This window comes from Hirundo rustica, chromosome 19 (assembly GCF_015227805.2).
Source record: "Hirundo rustica isolate bHirRus1 chromosome 19, bHirRus1.pri.v3, whole genome shotgun sequence".
Taxonomy (NCBI): domain Eukaryota; kingdom Metazoa; phylum Chordata; class Aves; order Passeriformes; family Hirundinidae; genus Hirundo; species Hirundo rustica.
The window spans coordinates 5,332,527-5,349,613 of NC_053468.1; the positions used below are offsets into that span (position 1 = coordinate 5,332,527).

General features: G+C 46.6%; 1 protein-coding gene and 1 long non-coding RNA gene across 3 annotated transcripts; one reads left to right on the forward strand and one right to left on the reverse strand.

Moving 5' to 3' along the window:
* Window positions 1-2,526: 2,526 nt before the first annotated feature.
* On the reverse strand, window positions 2,527-15,878 carry NIPSNAP2 (nipsnap homolog 2). 2 transcript variants are annotated; one of them, XR_009208428.1, is made up of 11 exons: window positions 15,765-15,878; window positions 12,137-12,276; window positions 12,009-12,054; window positions 9,250-9,344; window positions 7,331-7,401; window positions 6,849-6,989; window positions 6,414-6,445; window positions 5,167-5,261; window positions 4,301-4,384; window positions 3,470-3,593; window positions 2,527-2,723 (listed from the first exon to the last, which is right to left on the reverse strand). XR_009208428.1 is itself a non-coding variant. In XM_058422969.1 (11 exons), the coding sequence occupies exons 1-10, from the start codon at window positions 15,848-15,850 to the stop codon at window positions 3,529-3,531; spliced, it is 855 nt and encodes a 284-aa protein (XP_058278952.1). In that variant the 5' UTR covers window positions 15,851-15,878; the 3' UTR covers window positions 2,527-2,723; window positions 3,489-3,528. The 2 variants fall into 2 exon arrangements, 1 of the variants encoding a protein (XP_058278952.1); XM_058422969.1 differs by having other exon boundaries at window positions 3,489-3,593.
* Window positions 4,364-12,113, forward strand: LOC131378680 (uncharacterized). The gene is made up of 3 exons (XR_009208429.1): window positions 4,364-4,574; window positions 9,459-9,528; window positions 11,653-12,113. It is a non-coding gene; the product is annotated as an uncharacterized LOC131378680 (long non-coding RNA).
* Window positions 15,879-17,087: the final 1,209 nt, after the last annotated feature.

The window sequence follows — 17,087 nt, forward strand, 5'->3', positions numbered from 1 at the left end:
TTTCCTTAATTTATGATGATTAAACCGAGCTGCCACGAGACGGCTGCTGTCCAATGGTTAAAGCATCACCAACAGCTAAAGCAGCTACTGGTTCTGTTCGTTCTGTGACACGGGTGAGGAGGAGCTGGGGGACAGAGGAGATGACACAGCCCAGAGCCAGGGCTGCAGCTCTCTCAGATGGTTTTGGATTGAAGTTCCAACAGCATTTCAGCAGCAGAGAAGCAGAAGGGTTAAAAGAAAACGAATCCGGACAAACCCAAACCACAGACTTGTGATGCTTTCTGGAGCAAGGCAGGCACGTGAGAGCCCCAGAGGATCTGCAGAGATTTTAGCAAAGCCCACAAAAGCCCAGCAGACAGCGGCTGGCAGCGCTCCCCACAACTGCTGGGAGAGTTCAAGATGGGCTCTTTGAAATTCTTCCTGAGCAAAGTCCCGGGCAGCTCCCGGCCAACCCTGCTTTGGTTCAGGCAAGGCTGAGCAGGGCACGTCCAGAGGGCTTCTGTGCCCCTGCGCAATCCCGGGGTTACGAAGTTAAGGAGTTTGCTGGATTTTATGGAATTAAAAGGAAATAAACCCGACACGGAGCTGATCAGCCGGAGCTCCGGGCACCGCGACGCGGCTCAGGGCTCTGCGATTCGCCCGGAGCCCCAGCCAGGAGCCCTGGAAGGGATGTTAACATTCCCAGCAGGAGCTTCTGCCCGCCGGGGCACTATGGAAACGCGGGGCCGTGCCAGGGATTTCACAACAGCTCTTGAGGTCGCACTGGCTCGGGGGAAAAAAAAAAAAAAAATTAAAATAAATATAACAAATCACCCCCCTCGCCTTGCACTGGGCAAATATCGAGGCTGACCTCCAGGCCAGCAGGCAGCTGCAGGATTGCTGAGCTCAGGGAGAGGCTCAGCTGTTTTGTCTGTGAAAGAGTGGAAAATTCCCAGCGGGGAATAAAAGCAGGGTGAGGAAAGTTTCAGTGTCACGGGCACTCCCCGGCACCGAGGGGCAAAGTCTGGGGAGCGGCGCGGGTCACACAGGGAGGACCTGGGCTCCAGGTGCCCTTCTGACCTTCACATGGAGCCTTTTAATGCGATTATCCAACGAGGCAGAATCGCTTTAAATTCTGTATTTGCATGAGGGGCGGCTTGCAGCCTCCTCCAGGACAATTAAACCCGAGCTTTAATTGTGTCACTGCGGCGGAACGAGAACTGAGAGCTGCCAGAGGCCCTGCCAGGCGCTGTCCCCCACTTTTCAACCTTTGGGGAGCTGTGGAGTGCAGCAGCTCTGCTGTAAGAAATGCTGAGGGAACTGCTCACCTGAGGAGAACTTGAGCTCAGCCACGGAATTGAGAGGGAAAATCCCAACAGCGTTCGCAGAAGCAGGGAAAACGGAGCTCAGGCAAAGGGAAGCCAAGGAAAGGTCGGCATTTCCCATCTACACTGGAGTTTACATTGTTACCTGTAAGGAAAAGAACAGGAACTGGTTTATCTGCAGGTAAAATAACAGGAATGAACTGTCCTGAGGGCAGCCAGGGCACCAGAGTGAGGGGAGGCTCATCCCTAACAATCAGGGCAGGGGGAATCCAGGATTCCAGGGGGAATTCAGGATTCCAGGGGAAATTCAGGATTCCAGGGGGAATTCAGATCCTGGGAGCGGGTAAGGGACCTGCACCCCGTGATGTCACCCCACAGGACACCCAGTCACTCCTCTGATTCCTCATCCAGGCAAAGATCCGTGGCCTTTGAACAGCAAGAGCTGTGCCAGGCAGAATTAAATTCCTGGTGAAGGTAAAAAACATGGATTGCAGCAGAACACAAAAAATCCTGTAGCTCCAAAAATGCCATTTTTTTTGCTGTTTGTCTCTGTCTGAGATTGCTGGGTAAGAGTTACAAGGACCATTCTCCAGGGAAAAGAAATCTGGGAGGATGCTGGGAGAGATGAAAAGGACTGGAAGGTAATACTGGCATCCCTTTTTTCCTTCTGCAGCTGAAAAGGAGCCCCAAAAACCTGGGAAAACGGCAGCCCCAGGTGATACCACTGCTCAGGGCTGATTTACAAGGGATCAGCTCAAATAATTTCCTGGGCCCACTGAGCAACTTAAAGCTGATAAAGCAGAGAATGTGACTCAGTAAAATCCCATCATCACTTGACAACAGGAGGGAAATATAAAACCAGATCAAATATTGGCTTTGCTCAAGAGGAAATTCCAGGGGAGGCACGAGTGCAGTGTATTTAATGTAAGTAGGGAAGAAACCACACCTGAAAAATGAAGCATAATTGGTGGAGAATAATCAAAAGCGTTTTGTATTTATCACCAAAGCACTCGGAACCTCTAGAACATCCAGCAAAATGGGATGTGGTGGAGAGATTGTAAATTCCCTTTGGAGGAGGAGAGCAGAAAATGGGAAATGCTGTCCCTGACCCAGAGGAATGACACTGGTTAATTAACTGAAATATCCTAAATTTTCCATGCTAAACACCGCAAGAGGAGAGAAAACACAAGTGGTGCAACACATAGGAGATGCCAGCAAAAAGTGAAAATTAAAAGGATTTTATTGACTGACACGTTCTTCCTGAAAACTCGTTGAAATGTACAAACGGGACATTCAGAACTGATTTGTACATTCAGAATGTTACACTGATTTCTCGGAGCCGCTTGAGAGAGAGAGAATATGACTGCCACAGGATGTTCACATGGTCGCAGACACCGAAAAGTGTGGATACATTCTAGCCTAGAAGTGAAACCAAAACAGAACTGGACACCATGGAACACGAGCTGCCGAGCCCAGCTTCACACCCCAACCCAGCCGTGGGGGCTGCGAGCCTGAGCCAGCGCTGCTTATTAAATTCAACCCCTTCTCCCCGAGTCTGGAGCTGCCTGGGGAGGGAAATGCTTGCAGGAATCGGGCAGTGTCTGCAGGGGAAGCGTGGCTCACCCCGCGTGGGATCCGTTCCAGGGGAGCTACCACACAGAAGTGTCCCCAGAGACCCTGCAGCGTCCATAATCCATCCCCTGCCACACAGCATGATCCCAAATCAACGACTGCCTGCTTGGAAACGGAGCTTTGCTGATTTCAGGCCCGCTCCACCGGCCAGGGGCGATGTCACAGCAACGCCCGAGCTGCCCGTCTCCCGATTCGAAATGAAATTCTCATTTCTGCAGAGCCTCTCGTCTTTCCAAACGTTCGTTTTGGAAAGCTGTGGCCATTAAACGCTCCCAGCAGCGCCGTTACTGAGCTCTGGGCAGGGCCTATGGAGCAGGAGATTTCAAACCCCGTGGGTCACACGTTACCTGGGGTCCTGGCCCACACATCTGGACTTGTTTCCAATTCCCCAACCTTTTAATCACAGTCCTGGTGTTGTTTTTTTTTTTTCCCCCCCCTAAGAGCAGAAGGTCGTGGGTTCTGAAGAAAAGAGGTCTCTTTTATAAGCTCAATACAGTACTTTTATATTTCAGACTATGATATACAGTGTATACCATAAATTAAGACAAATACTTGTCACTTCATCTATGTAGGCACAAGGAAATCAGTGACTTTATTGAAGTGGAGAAATCTTCAAGGGTATCATGATTCTGGACTCCATCTCCTGAATAAGGGGCACTGGAAAAAAAAATGGAGAGAGGTTTTAATTTCACTGACAGAGTAATTCAGTAATCATCCCTCTAGCACGGTAGTTTTGGGGATAAAAAAATAATTTTTTAAATTAATATCATCTCTCTGCTTGTTTGAAGACAAGTATTTCCATTCTTTTCACCAAAATGGAAGTGATCCTACATTTTTCTGGTGTAACTTCCTTTGAAATGTGCCCTACAGACCCCAAAGCTGACATGCCTGGCACACTTCTGGGAGTTTTGTTGTGACAGCTTTCTTTGATCTCAAAGATCTCTTGGCTTTTCGTTCCAAAGTCTAAATTCCCTTTTCCCAGCAATGCATTTAACAAGGCTCCTGTATGCCATGAAATACTCAAAGTAATCATTTCATATTAAGGTAAATTTCACTCCTGGCTCCCTAAATCTTTGGACAAGCCTTTACATAAATCTCCTCTTCCGCAGGAAGTGCTGCTATAAAAACTCAATATTAATGCAGCAATTTTTTTTAGCGCTCGGGCAACTTTTCCACGTGCAACCAGCTGCAAAATTCACTTTACAGCTCAGCGCAACGCCCCTCTGCTCCTTTACAGACTAAGAACTGACACAGACACACGTTTCCCCAGGAGATACCCAACTTCTCCTCCCAGTGCTGGGGAGCAGAGAGGGTGGCACAGCCCAAAGTCTGCCCCCGGCATTCCGGAGAAGTTAATGGGTTACCTGTGTAATAAACCAGTTCATCCCAGCCAGGTTTGTGCCACGCTGCATTCCTTATATCTTCCCTGGTTTGCAGGTCTTTGTAAGCTGGGGAAACAAGCACAGAGTGACTCCCGTGCCTTCTGCACGGGAAGGGATCCCTTAGAAGGATCCCAAGGAGGAATTAGGAGGAAGGAAAAACCAAATTAAAAAACCAGGAGTTCTCTGCCAGAAGGAAAAGCTCCCCGAGCAGCACAAAGAGAAGGAGATGGGGAAGAGAGAGAATGCCTGGGCACAGGTAAGATAATGCAAATCAGGGCTGTCAGATTGCTGAAATATAAAATTGTGGATTGTTGGGATATGAAGGAAAAACCGGAGTAATTTCTAACAGATAATTGCTTTTCAAGTTGAAGCAATCCTAAGGTGTTGATGAGGATGAATGCACAGAGAAAGCCAAAACACCTCCCTGCAGGAATGGAAATAAATGCCTGCTTTGCCTTTCTGCAGGTGTGGTGAACGTGAGGCTTGAAAGGAAACCGTAAAAAACTGACTTCAGCAGGGCTGTGCTTGTGGGACTGAGAGCAAACATTGAGCTCCCAATGAGGAAGGGACAGCAGAAACCGTGGGTGAAACAGAACAAACCACGAAATGTTCATTTCTTGTTTGGTGAAGGATACATTTGCCTACACAAAAATTAAAAAAAAAAAAACAACAAAAAACCCAGCAAATTAAGAAATAATAAAAAAAAAATTAGGGGAAAAAAAAAACACAACCTTTTAAGACACCATTTCCTTTGCCTTTTGTAAAACTATTTATTCCAAAAAGTGACTGGGCTGACTCAGTGGGAGGAAAAAAAAAAACAACCAAACAAGCAGAGAGCAGGAATTTACCCCAAAGGTGATGGACCATGTAGAGCTGTCCAATCTGGGAGAAAAATCCCCCAACTGCTTCATTGCTGTCCTGTCGGAACCGAATGGCACGAGCCCTGCAGAGGAGCAGAGACATCAGAGCCTGGGCAGGGAAATTAGGGAAAACGGGGAGGAAAAGAGCCTGGAAGGGAAGCTGGGATGTTAAACTGCCTTTGCTGCGTGCTTGAGCAATTAAAAGTGAGAAAAAGTGGGCGCCATGCTCGTTTTCAGCACTCTGTAATTAAGATTTACCTCTGTGGTTTGTGAGGATGTGTTAAAATTTTCTACAGTCTCGCTAAGCTCTGCATTAATCATTTCTCAGCCAAATTCAGGATAAAGGTAATTGCTGGAAGAGCGTGAAGTGGCCTTTTTGTAGCAGGTTTTATAAATAAATCCTTAAGTTTTAGTCACGTCAGCTTTGCCACATTAATTTCCCCCAGATTTTGTGGTAGAGGAATACAACTTTTTATTCATGTAGATCTTTGCATGAATTAAGGTAAGTATTTCTCTTGTTGCATCTTATAAACAGATTTTCCACCAGTAGAGATGTGCCTATTTTATATTAAAAAAAAAAATCTAAACTCAATTTGTTCCAATGAATGTAATTGAAAAAATTACATCAATGACAAGTCTGAAAATCTAAGTCCTCACCTTTGCCCAAATAATTGAAAATACTCCAAATTGTTTTAACTATCAACCACTAGAACTGCAAGGACAATTGAGTGACAATTGCAAGGACAAAAGTGAGTGTAAATTGAAATAAACTTACACTGGTTAAAAAATAAGACAGAACCAGAAGCATATAATCAATAGCAAACTGTCTCAAATACTTCTAACCCATATATTAAAATACAAATGTGCTGCTCAGCAGCTTTTCACGAAGCAATTTGACTCTGAAAGCTTCAAGAGCCAAGATTTAAGCTGAAATATGGGAAAGATGAACCAAGTCTCCCAGAAGAAGCGCCACTCTTCCCAAGCAGCTTTCTGCTGAAAATCCTGGGGTTTTTTGCAGCAAACTGGGAGGGTTCTGGGAAGCAAAACTAAACCACAGAGGGTTGTTTGTGCACAAAATTCAAATTTTTTTTAATCCTCAGAGGGTCACAGGACTGTCTGAGCAGGGGAGCAAGTGCAGAGCAGCTCCTTAACTGGGGGTTTGGTGGCTTTGGTGCCACCCTGGCACCTCCTGTCCTGCTTTTCCTACACCTGCACCTCTCAGGCCTGACACTTACCAGTAATTGCCCCACTCGATCATCGTTCCAGGCTGCAAAAACAAAACACACTGTTAGAGCTGCAGTTTAAAACAAAACAAAACAATTATACCATTTTCACACCGTCTCTGCACGGAAACCACCCCGTGTTAACACAATCCCTTCCTCTGAGCGATAAGAATATTAAAATAATCTCTTAATTGCTCTGTTTACCACCTCTTAGTCATCTCTGGAGCATCCCTCAAAGCAACCACAGGGTTTCAGCCCTGCAGACATCAGGATCTTGCTGGAGCCTGCCTTCACCTCAGACCCCACACTCTGAGACTCAGAAATCAGCTTGGATTAAAAAAAAAAAGCAGATTTTTCAGACAAGCTCTGTTTGCCACAAACACCCTCCGAAGGTTTTAGGACAGCACAGAGCTTCAAAGCTCAGCAAGGAATAAAAACCTGACTTACCCTGAGCTGGTAGGATCTCAGTTCATAAATGTTAGGGCCATCTCTGGGGACAGGCTCGTTCCAGAAGCTGAACTCCAGCAGGAGCTGGTTCTTACGGGAGAGGAGCATGTTACCCCTCTCCTTACGGAATTCGGTGAATTCCTAAAAAACAACGTGGGACAACGGGTCAAATCCTGCAACAACAAACAGCAGGACACCACAGGGTGGCTTCGGTTGGGGGTTTTTTTTTAATGCTGTCAGGGTTGCGAGGCAGTGAAATCCTGAAAGGAATGTGAATTCTTCATGGTGAATCTGAGAATTCCAAGGATTTTCACGTGAAGCATTCAGGAATTAAACCTGAATGTGACAACGAATCCTTTCTCAAAGAGGTTTATGGGTTTGTACAGGAAGGGATGAGACACTTTGGTATCTGAATCGGCATTTTTCAATTTGCCCTGCCTGCTCTTTGCTCTCTTGTGAGTAACAAAATCTGCATTTTTTACCTTATTTTGACGAAGTTTGCTCATGACCTCATTGAGAGCTGGGTAACCTCCCTCATATCTCCACAAATGAACTGAAACAGAGAAAATGTCACTTTTTTCAGGGATGTCCCAGACCAGTGGTAAATCTTATGGAAAAAAAAAAAAATCACACTATCAAATGCTCTTCACACTACAAAATTACACAAAAATAGAAACCAGGCAGCAGGTTTGAAAATAGATTTTCACTAATGAAAGCGAAATATTGGGATATTTTAGGGACAATGGAATCATCTGCTTTTTGAAAGGGGTTCTCTTGGAAAATTTCACAATTTACTCTGAGGGTTACAGGGAGTTTCTGAAAGCACTTTTTGTTGCCATGCCAGTAAGGTGTGATCGCTTGTCACAACAATTAATGAAATTAAGATTCCGCTGAAGAGGATGACTAAATTCCAAAAACGTGCTTTGTACCAGTTTCATCTAAGAGCAGTAGAGGGGCAGATTTTCAGTTCAGTAAATTACTCCAGCACAAAAGCAAGACACTTTCTGTAGGACATGGAAAACGATGCAAATGCTATTTCTGAGCTCAACATTAACAGAAGCAGAAGAAAACTGAACATTTGCTTGGATTTCCCCCATAAAAAAAAATTTCCAGTATCTATGTTTGTATCTATTTTTTTTTCCAAAGAATTCCCTCTAATAAATCAGAATAAACCCCTTTAACAAATCACAGAAAGATGTGTTTAAGAGCGTTTAGCATAGCAAGGCAGTAATTTCACCTGACAGAAAAATAAAACCTATTTTCTCCCCTCCTGAGCAGCTTTTCCAAGAGAGCAAAGGAGGCTGATGGGAGGCACTTCCCTGGGAGAGCAGATTTCTGCTCCTGCTGCCCCAGCCCCAGGGCAGATCTGATGGATCCACCTGCTATTAACCCAGCACTGAACCAGTCAAACCCCACAATCTGCTTGATTCCAGTGTTGCAAGAACACTTCCAAGGCAGGCTGGGGATGCAGTGACAGATCCAGCCCGTGTTAATCTGTTCCAGAAGCAGCCACTGGGACTTGCCTGAGGAATTCCCATTTCAATTGTCCTCATTCCCCAGTTCCCCTCCACCTTCCAGGGTTGGCTCTTAGACATTGTTTGGTTCATCTGCTGTTAATTCCCTGCACTTGTTCAGTGTCAACACTGCAATATGCTGGCAGTGCAGGGAGAATTGATGTGTGCAGGAGTTTATTCTTTAATTAGGAAGCAACAGCACCGATCTTGGCAGAGCTCTCACAGAACCTCTACGGATTTGGATCTGTGGCTTCCCATTCCTTCCAATTCCCAGGGCATTTTTCAGGTTTTCTCTCTACTCTGGGCTCTTTGGAGTTACCTCTGTAGCAGCTCTTCAGTCATGTCTAGTTCCAGTTTGTTTTCATAGTTAGGCAGTATCCTTGTATGAACATGAACAGAAAGATTTTTACTCTCCCCCAGTAAAGTTTCGTGTTAAGTTCACAATGCAGATGAGCTGGAACGATTTGCAATTCGTTATCATACAGCAATTACAGTCTGAAAGGCTGAGCAAAGCTTTTATAGTGCCCAAAGGAGGGACAAACCCTGGCTTTGCAAGTCTCCCATAAATATTCAAGAGCTGTGCCCACAGGACTGTATTTTACAAATACATCCCCAAAACCTGTTAATTTCAACAACCTGGAAAACATGGGGAAAAAAAAAAAAACATCAACAACGAGACAAAACCGAAGGAATGAAGGCTCTGCTGTCCAGCCCAGCACGACAAAAGCAAGCAGTGCACATTTAAGACAGCTGAGACGTGATGCACACACCCCCTCACTGGACACATCCCCACAGGGTTTTGGGTTTTTTTTTGGGGGGGGGTGATTTAAAAAGAAGAAACCTGCCAAGCACATGGGTTTACATTGGGTTGTACTTCTATCTCCTACCAGCCTGATCTTGCTCTCCGTACCACGTGTTCCAAGTCCCCACCAGAGCACAAGGGTAGTGTTTTTCTTCATGAATCTTTGGCAGCACCTCTTGACTTGAAAACAAGGAACACACAGACACTGGGTTGCATTGACCTTCAGGGAGGCCACAGTCCATAAATGTATAACACAGCATCATGCTAGGAACATTCACAAGCTTTATTTTGCAGAGGAGAAAGCTGAAATATCAAATTCTGCTATGCAGGGGGGAAGGTGGCTACACCCCCACGGAGAATTAAGGTGAGTGTTAGCATTTCTTTTAGAAATCTGTGACAAAGGATTCTTTGGATGCAGTAAATTAGGTGTATCTAAATAATTATGTCTATCTAAAAGGTTATCCAACACACCAGGAAGACAAATATCAGGATATCTCACTGAAAATTGAGCCTATGTGGGTGATCTCCTGGAGGAAAAGCTTTTCTGTGCTTGAGGAAAAGCTTTTCTTTGCCTGAGGAAAAGCTCCCCTCAGGGTGGGGAGAATGCACAGAAATATGAAAGCACACTCTTCTAAACCAGTTACAACTGCTGAGCTGAATGAATAAAAATAATTTGATAAAGGGAATAAAGGCTGTACCTCAGAGTATTGCTTTTTGATTTCAGAGTGTTTTCCTACTTTGAGGCAACTCACCAATGAAAACTAGGACAGCCTTAAAAATACCCCCACCATAAAATTTCTGTCTGGCTCTTCCCAGGATTTCTGACAGGCTCTCAAACTTCACAAGTGGCCCATATTAGCAGGAGGAAATTAAGTTTTGCTGATTGCTGACTGGGCCAAGACAGCATTCCCTGCACTGTGCCTTGATGAATAAGTCAATTAGTCTGGTTGAACTCTGCCTTTTCTATTTTTCCCTAAATAATTACCCTTCTTCCTCAGTTTGGCTCGAGTCTCTGCACACTATCAAGGAATAAAAAGTAGGCTGGGCAGGGGCTGGGAGTCATTAGAGATGAGTTTTTCCTCTGGATTCTGCCACTGACTTTCCAGACAACCTTGAGCAAATCTCATCACCAATTTGTACCTCGACATTTCCTCACTAGTCAGTGTAAATAATATGATAAAATGACTCTCCGAGGACATTCTCAAGGATGTTTCACCACCAGTTCATTTTTGCAAAGCAGAATGAGATCCTGGAAAGGCAGCTTTGAAGAGGAATGGGAAATTTTTGCATAATTCTACCATATAGGGCTAAAAATTAGAGGAAAAAATGCTCACAGAACACCTTTTAAAAGAAACATTCCCTGATTTTCATAATTCTGTCCCTAATTCTTCAGAAGGGCTCCTTAACCACAGTGATTCATGAAATACTCTTGTAATTGTCTTCATTATATTATTTATTAATACCTGATGACTAACTCTCATTTTGATTTGATACAGAATAAACCTGTTCTTTTCTTTTCTTTAGGAGAGACAGGAGAGAAATTCAGAGGTTTAATTTTGTTTATTACTTTATTCAAGTTGTCTCCTTGCCTGAAATACTTCCATTTGCTTTGGAAAGAATCAATCTAACCACAGATATTTCATCTGACTGCTGTCAGCAGTTTCTTTCTGTGCTGTTTGTCTCTTTCCTTGAAAAGAGAAATCTCTGCTCTCACCCAACATTCAGGCAGCTCATGAAATACTGCAGAGAAGTGATTCCCAGTCTTGCATAATTGGACATGTTTACATTCAGCTTTTGAACAGCGAGCTGGCTGAATGTTAATTGCCCTTTACTGTGCATCTATTTTTTAAACAACAAAAAAAGCTAAAAATACCTCGATTGAATGTTATTTTAGTGGATTTTTATGCTTCTAGAACAGGTTCTGGGTTATCCAGCCCCAACACAGGGAGGCACAGAGGTGACAGATGAGCTGTGCAGCCACCCAGGAAGGGCTGAGGACATGAGCTGGGACTTCCTCCCCTCCCTGCAGCCCAGCTGCTGTGCTCACACTTTAATGTTGGCTGCAGAAAGGTGTCATTACACTGAGAATGTTTTTTATTGTCAGTGAGAAAAGCACTGCTGGGTGCCAAGCTCACTCCATCCCCAAGTTTAAACACAGTTTCAGGGCTCCAGAGGGGGGTTGTGGAGCAGAAAAGGAGCAGTATTTCTGCAGTTTTACCCTTAAGGCAGTCAATTATAAGTGTAATTCCTACGTGTTCTAAAGCTGTAACTTTCTGGGAAAGCTGTCCCAGTACTGCTCCCTTTGGAGGGAATCACCCCATCCAAGGGTTTGTGAAACTGCTTGGGAGCAGCTCAGCAACAGGACTTGTGTAGAGGGATATAAATGAGCTGAGAGGAAACCAACCCCCGGGTTTTCAACATCCCCAAGTTCTACCTGAGCTTGGCACTGGTGTAGTTTTATTTACCAGTGATCTCCCTTTCCTTCCAGCGTGCAGACAAAACCCATCCCCAGCCTGGCAGCTGCAGTGGGAATGCCAACATTCCACCTTCCCCTGATGGGAGCAGGAGCTTTAACAACACCCAGGGAACGGGGAGAGCTGCTCCAGCAAGTGTCACCAAAGCTCTCACAACAGGAATCATCCTCAGCTGCAGCTCAGGAGATGACAACACCGAGAGGGAAATGGGGTGGAGTACAGGACTTTTTGCTCTTTCATAGGATCTATCTAATACCAAATCCTAAACCAGCAGAATTTAGTCACCTCCCCTCTACATAACTATGCTCTCTGCCGATTTTCACATCAAATCAACACACCTAGAAGGTGAAAAGAGAACTCACACACTTACCAGAGCTTGTTGTAGGCCTCTAGACATTCGGGTTTGACATTGTGAACTGCAACAACAACAAGAGGGCCGTGAGGCAGGCAGGGGCACAGGGAAGGAACGGCGCTGCTGGACACAAAGCCATCACTCACACTGCAGTTTGTACAGGCTGCTGGTCTCTCGTTTGGCCAGGAGGTTGGAGTGGGCGTCTTTCCTGGGATCCACTTTGCGCACAAAGAGGGATTTTAACCAGCTGTCCTCGCGGGCGCTGCGGGCCGAGGAGCCCAGGCCCCTGCAGGGAACAAGGACAGGCCACTGAGCCCCTGCAGTGCCCACCGGGCAGGCAGGGCAGCCACGGCTTTAATGGGAATTGTAGCATCAAACCCTGCAGTTACACAGCCCTGACACTTCCCACCCTGTCTCTCCCAGCAAGGCAACGGCGCCTCATCCCCACTGAGATTTATCATTTCACTACACACACTTATCCACATACCCGTGGTTATTTCCTGTGCAATTAATAACCACTGTTATTCCCTGCCTATTTATCCTCTTTGTAACCCACTGTCTCTGCCCAGGGCTGGGGTAAACAGTCAGGAGTGAAAAAGAGCAAAAAAACGTGCAGAAGGAGAAGTGTGCGCAGTGTAAAAGGGAAAGGAGCTGCCATATGTTCCTGTGCTGCTTAAAGACAGCTCTACAAAAGGGAAAGGGAAATGTCTTTCAAGGGGAAAAAATAGCACGAAAGACTAATTTGGGAAAAAGTGGTAGGAAATAACCAGCCAGGAGATATTTCAATTCCAGATTCTGGCGGCTGCATCAGGTAGGGAGACAGAGCCAGGCTCTCTGTACAACACCCACGCTCCCCTCGCCTCCCAACACAAGGGTTTCACTGGCTTTGCTTATCTAATCTTTATTCAGCTTCTCCAAGTACACTTTCAAAATAGTGTCACCTCCCTTTACATCAGAGCACACAGACCAAGTGATTACTGTGGGTTTTTAAGTGGTATGTTAAAGGAATTATTCCTCTTTTCCAGATGATCAAGACACAGAATTGGATGCATTTAACTGATCCTCTGCAATGTCTGACAAGCTCAAATGTTTTTGCTTCTTTCTCTTCCTTTAATTTGCCTTTTTTTTTTTTTTTTTTTTGACAGCCCCATAATAGCCAAGGTGAAGAAAATTAATTCTGTCACAAGCTTCTCCTGAAATACTAAAATATTAAATGTGGTATTTATTCCACATATATTTACTTCTAAGCTGGAAATCTCAGCCTCTTCCCGCCTCAGATGTCAACTTTTCACCCTTAATTACTGACTTGGGAAGACAGCTGGACCTCCAGCCCAAAGCTTTCTTCCAGGAAAAAAAAAATAGGGAAAGAAAATCTCAATTTCCTCTGGGAAAATATCCTCCTGGACACACCTGTATTACACAAAAAGAGTTTTTTTACAACAACCTACCTTTTAATCCCAGTGTCAGAAAAGAACATAATGACCTGGTTCTGCCCATGGGAGCAGGATGGAGGAGAGTATTTCACAGCAGAGAAACAACAACCACAGCTGAGATGACCTTCAGCACGGAGAAATAATGTATAAATCTTGGTGTATTTATTGAAAATGGTGCCTTGGGCACACACACAAACAAGTGGTGGTGCTGGAAGCCAAGCAGCCATTCCTGAGGGCAGGCATTTGAAGGGCATTCCATGATAAGGCTGCTGCTGGAGCGGAGCTTTCTCTGAGCTCGGAGCACAGCGGGGAACCCCACCTCAGAAATTCAAGTTTTGTTTTAAAAAGCTCCCTCAAATCAAGCCCTCGCTGGCTCCAGGAGGTAGAAGTCAAGCCCACTCCTGCAATACTCAGTCCTCTGAACTCTCACCATTCCCTCCCCTTTAATAAACAAAGTTAGCAGAGTAATATTTAGAAAACTCATCTATGAGGATCACTGCTTGCAGCAAACTTGGAAGAGGAAAGAGAGAAATAATCCTGATGCTGTTTTTGTGAACTTCAGCAGCAGCAGGAGTAAGCTGGAGCCACAGGGATAACTCTGAGAAGCAAATTTCTTTGCTGTTAGGAGAATCTCATGACTTGAACGTTAAACTGCACCTAAAACTGGAGGGATAGTTAATTTTCAAAACAATGACATGAGTTATACTTTACATTTATGGAAAATCTTTTCCCCAGCAGCTGTAAAGATCCTCATGAGCACTGACTAACAAATCACAACTAAATATACACCTCACATAGAATAAAAGTAACAGGCTGAGTTTATTAAAGCAGATGTTCACTGCACCCAAACTGAGACTCAAGGGCCTGATTTTTAATCAATATCCTAAAATACCACAAACTCCCATGAACCAAGAAGCCCTGAACTGATAACTGACTCAATTTTTGGGGCAATCTGTAGCCAAAATTAGCTCTGGAGGAGCAGGGACTGAATTCAGATCTTTAAACAGCTGTAAGCATCAACTTGTCTTCGGTGGGAAGTCCTCAGCCTGCAAATATTAACTGTGGGCTTTGCCTTCTTGCTACAAAGGTTGGGCTCTGAACACAAAAGGCTAACACTCGATAGCTTGCTTAGATTAGATTTGATTAGAAAAAGTCAGGGAAAACACTTCTTTACACTTAGCTCCTGCTTCAGCAACGAAATATAACCTGGGTGGGACATAACCACGTCAAGTGTTTACGTTTTGTGGTAACCAAACCTGCCTGGAAGAGTAAGAAAAACAACTTGCTTATCGTTTGACAGTTTTTGATCTGCGGTCTAAACAAAGTTTATTTGAAACTAAAATTACCCCAAAACATGCACATAAAACTTGACAACATATTCTCTGAACAGCTGCTTGCAGGGATGCTTTTAATCTTGTCTATTCTGATGCTTGAGGCAGCAGCTTTCCCTGTTTCAAAGAAAGGGAGGAAAAACCGTGTAGATCCATCCCAGCTTGGGAATTCTTGCGTTTTCATCACCTTGTGCCTGCTTCCTACACCTGGGAGGTGCCCCTGGAGCTGTGTGCGTGTGTCTGCACCTCGGGCACCCCTGCACACCGAGATGCAAATCTCTGCACCCCAAAACTCGAGGGATGTGCCTCCCTGTGTGCCCTGGCACCGGGAGAAGGGTGCAGATCCCAGCTCCCACGGGAAGCACGGATACACCAGCCCTGACTCCCAAGGGGATTCTACGAGTGGCTGTGGATGGTGAAGGCAGGAAGACGTCGGGACGTGCGCTCACACAGCCCAGCCCTGGGGAAACGCGGGTTTTGGGCTGTGCACCCTGTTGCTCGCAGGAGTTGCGATCCGGAGCAGCTGCACGCCCTGATCCTGGAGGGACAGCGCGGTGCGGAGCATCCAGGTATTTAAATCCCAGGAATACACGTGTGCAGGGCGGCCGGACTCCCCGAACCGTGGGGTGCCCTGTCCCATGCGGGGGTGTCCGTGAGGGGACGAGGCGTCGCTGCAGGGAAGGGCTCTCGGTGCCCCCTCAGCGCGGGCACCGCCGGCCGCCTCGTCCCGGCGGGTCAGCGGCGCGGCCATCCGCCCACCCAGGGGCGGACTCGGAGAGGAGGGAAGGAAGGGGCCGGCCTTGCGGCCCGTGACCTTGAGGGACGCCCCTGGGCCTCGCACTCCCCGGCCCAGGCCCCGGCCGCTGCCCCGCGAGCGGGGCGCCATTTCCAGCCTGGCAAGGGGACGCTCCGCGCGGCGGGGCGCCGGGTGGCTCGGGCGGCGCCGGCTCCGCGCGTGCAGCCTTCCCCCGGCGGCCCCGTCCCGCCCGCCTCGCCCCCTCAGGGCTCACCTGAGGGCCGGCCCGGCGCCGGGCGGCAGGCGCGGCACGGCGGGCGCTCCCGCCAGGCTCCCCCGCAGCAGCACTCGCGCCGCCATCTTGCTCCCGCCGCCTCCCTCCTGGGCCGGGGGCTGCGGCCACGCCCCCTGGCGGGCAGCGCCGCCTGCGCATGCGCGGCCGGGGCAGCCCCGGGACCCCCTCAGGCCCCCTCAGCTGAGGGGAGACCCCAGACCCCGGTTTGCGGGGAACAGGTCGAGTTTAGGGGGACCCTGCCCCGGTCTGGGGACACCTACTCAGATATAGGGGACCCCAGCTCTAGGTTTAGGGTCCTCCAGCCCCGGTTTGGGGGGATCAAGTCGGATTTAGAGGGACTCTGTCAAATTGAGCCTGGCTTGGGGGTGAGCCCAGCGCCAGTTTGGGGGGATCTAGCTGCATTTGGGGGATCCCCGGGCTGGTTAAGTGGTATCCATGCCCCGGTTTGGGGAGGGACCCACTTGGATTTAGCAAGACCCCCAAGCCTCAGTTTTGAGAGACTCCAGTCCCAGTTTGGACCCTGGGTCCGGTTTCGAGCCCCCTGGTCAGATTTTGGGGAATGTCAGCCCCAATTCTGGGAATCTCAGCCCTGGTTTCAGGGGATCTAGTTGAATTTAGGGGACTCCCAGCCTCGCTTTGTTGTTCCCCCAGTATATTTTTCACTCGCTGGCAGCTGAAGGGTTTTCCTCACAATCTGCTCCGCTGTACTCAGAGGTATTTTGGCTGAGGAGGAGGTGTGTGCTGGCATCGAATCCTTAAATCAGTTCAAATTAAGGATCAAGAGATAATTAGGGTAATAATTAAAGGGCAGTTCTAAAAGCAAGAAGCCAATAAACACAGAAAGCAGTCAATGACTAATCCTTATCATTCCACATAACACCTGTAATGATTCTATCTTGGCCCTATAAACTTTCTCTTCCCATTTTATGATTTTTCTATCAGCGCTCTCTGAGACTAATCCAGAAGATAACACATATGACGTGCTTTAACATCACAGAAGTACAATCTTGGTACTTTAAAACAATTTAACCTACAATTGCCATCACTCCAATAAATAACACAGTCTGACATGTAATTTGGTTTTAGTCACATTTTGATCTGACAGAGTGGTAAGTTCTTGAGCAACCCTCCCCGAGCCTACACTGGAAAAATTATAACCTTCTGTGATGAATCAATCTTATAGAAAAAAATGTGTCATTTTCACAGCTGCTCAAGGGAAATTCCAAGAAAGACAAGAAAACATTCACTCCCCTAATTAAATGTAGATCCAACCTATTAAGCAAACAGGAAACTATTTCTATT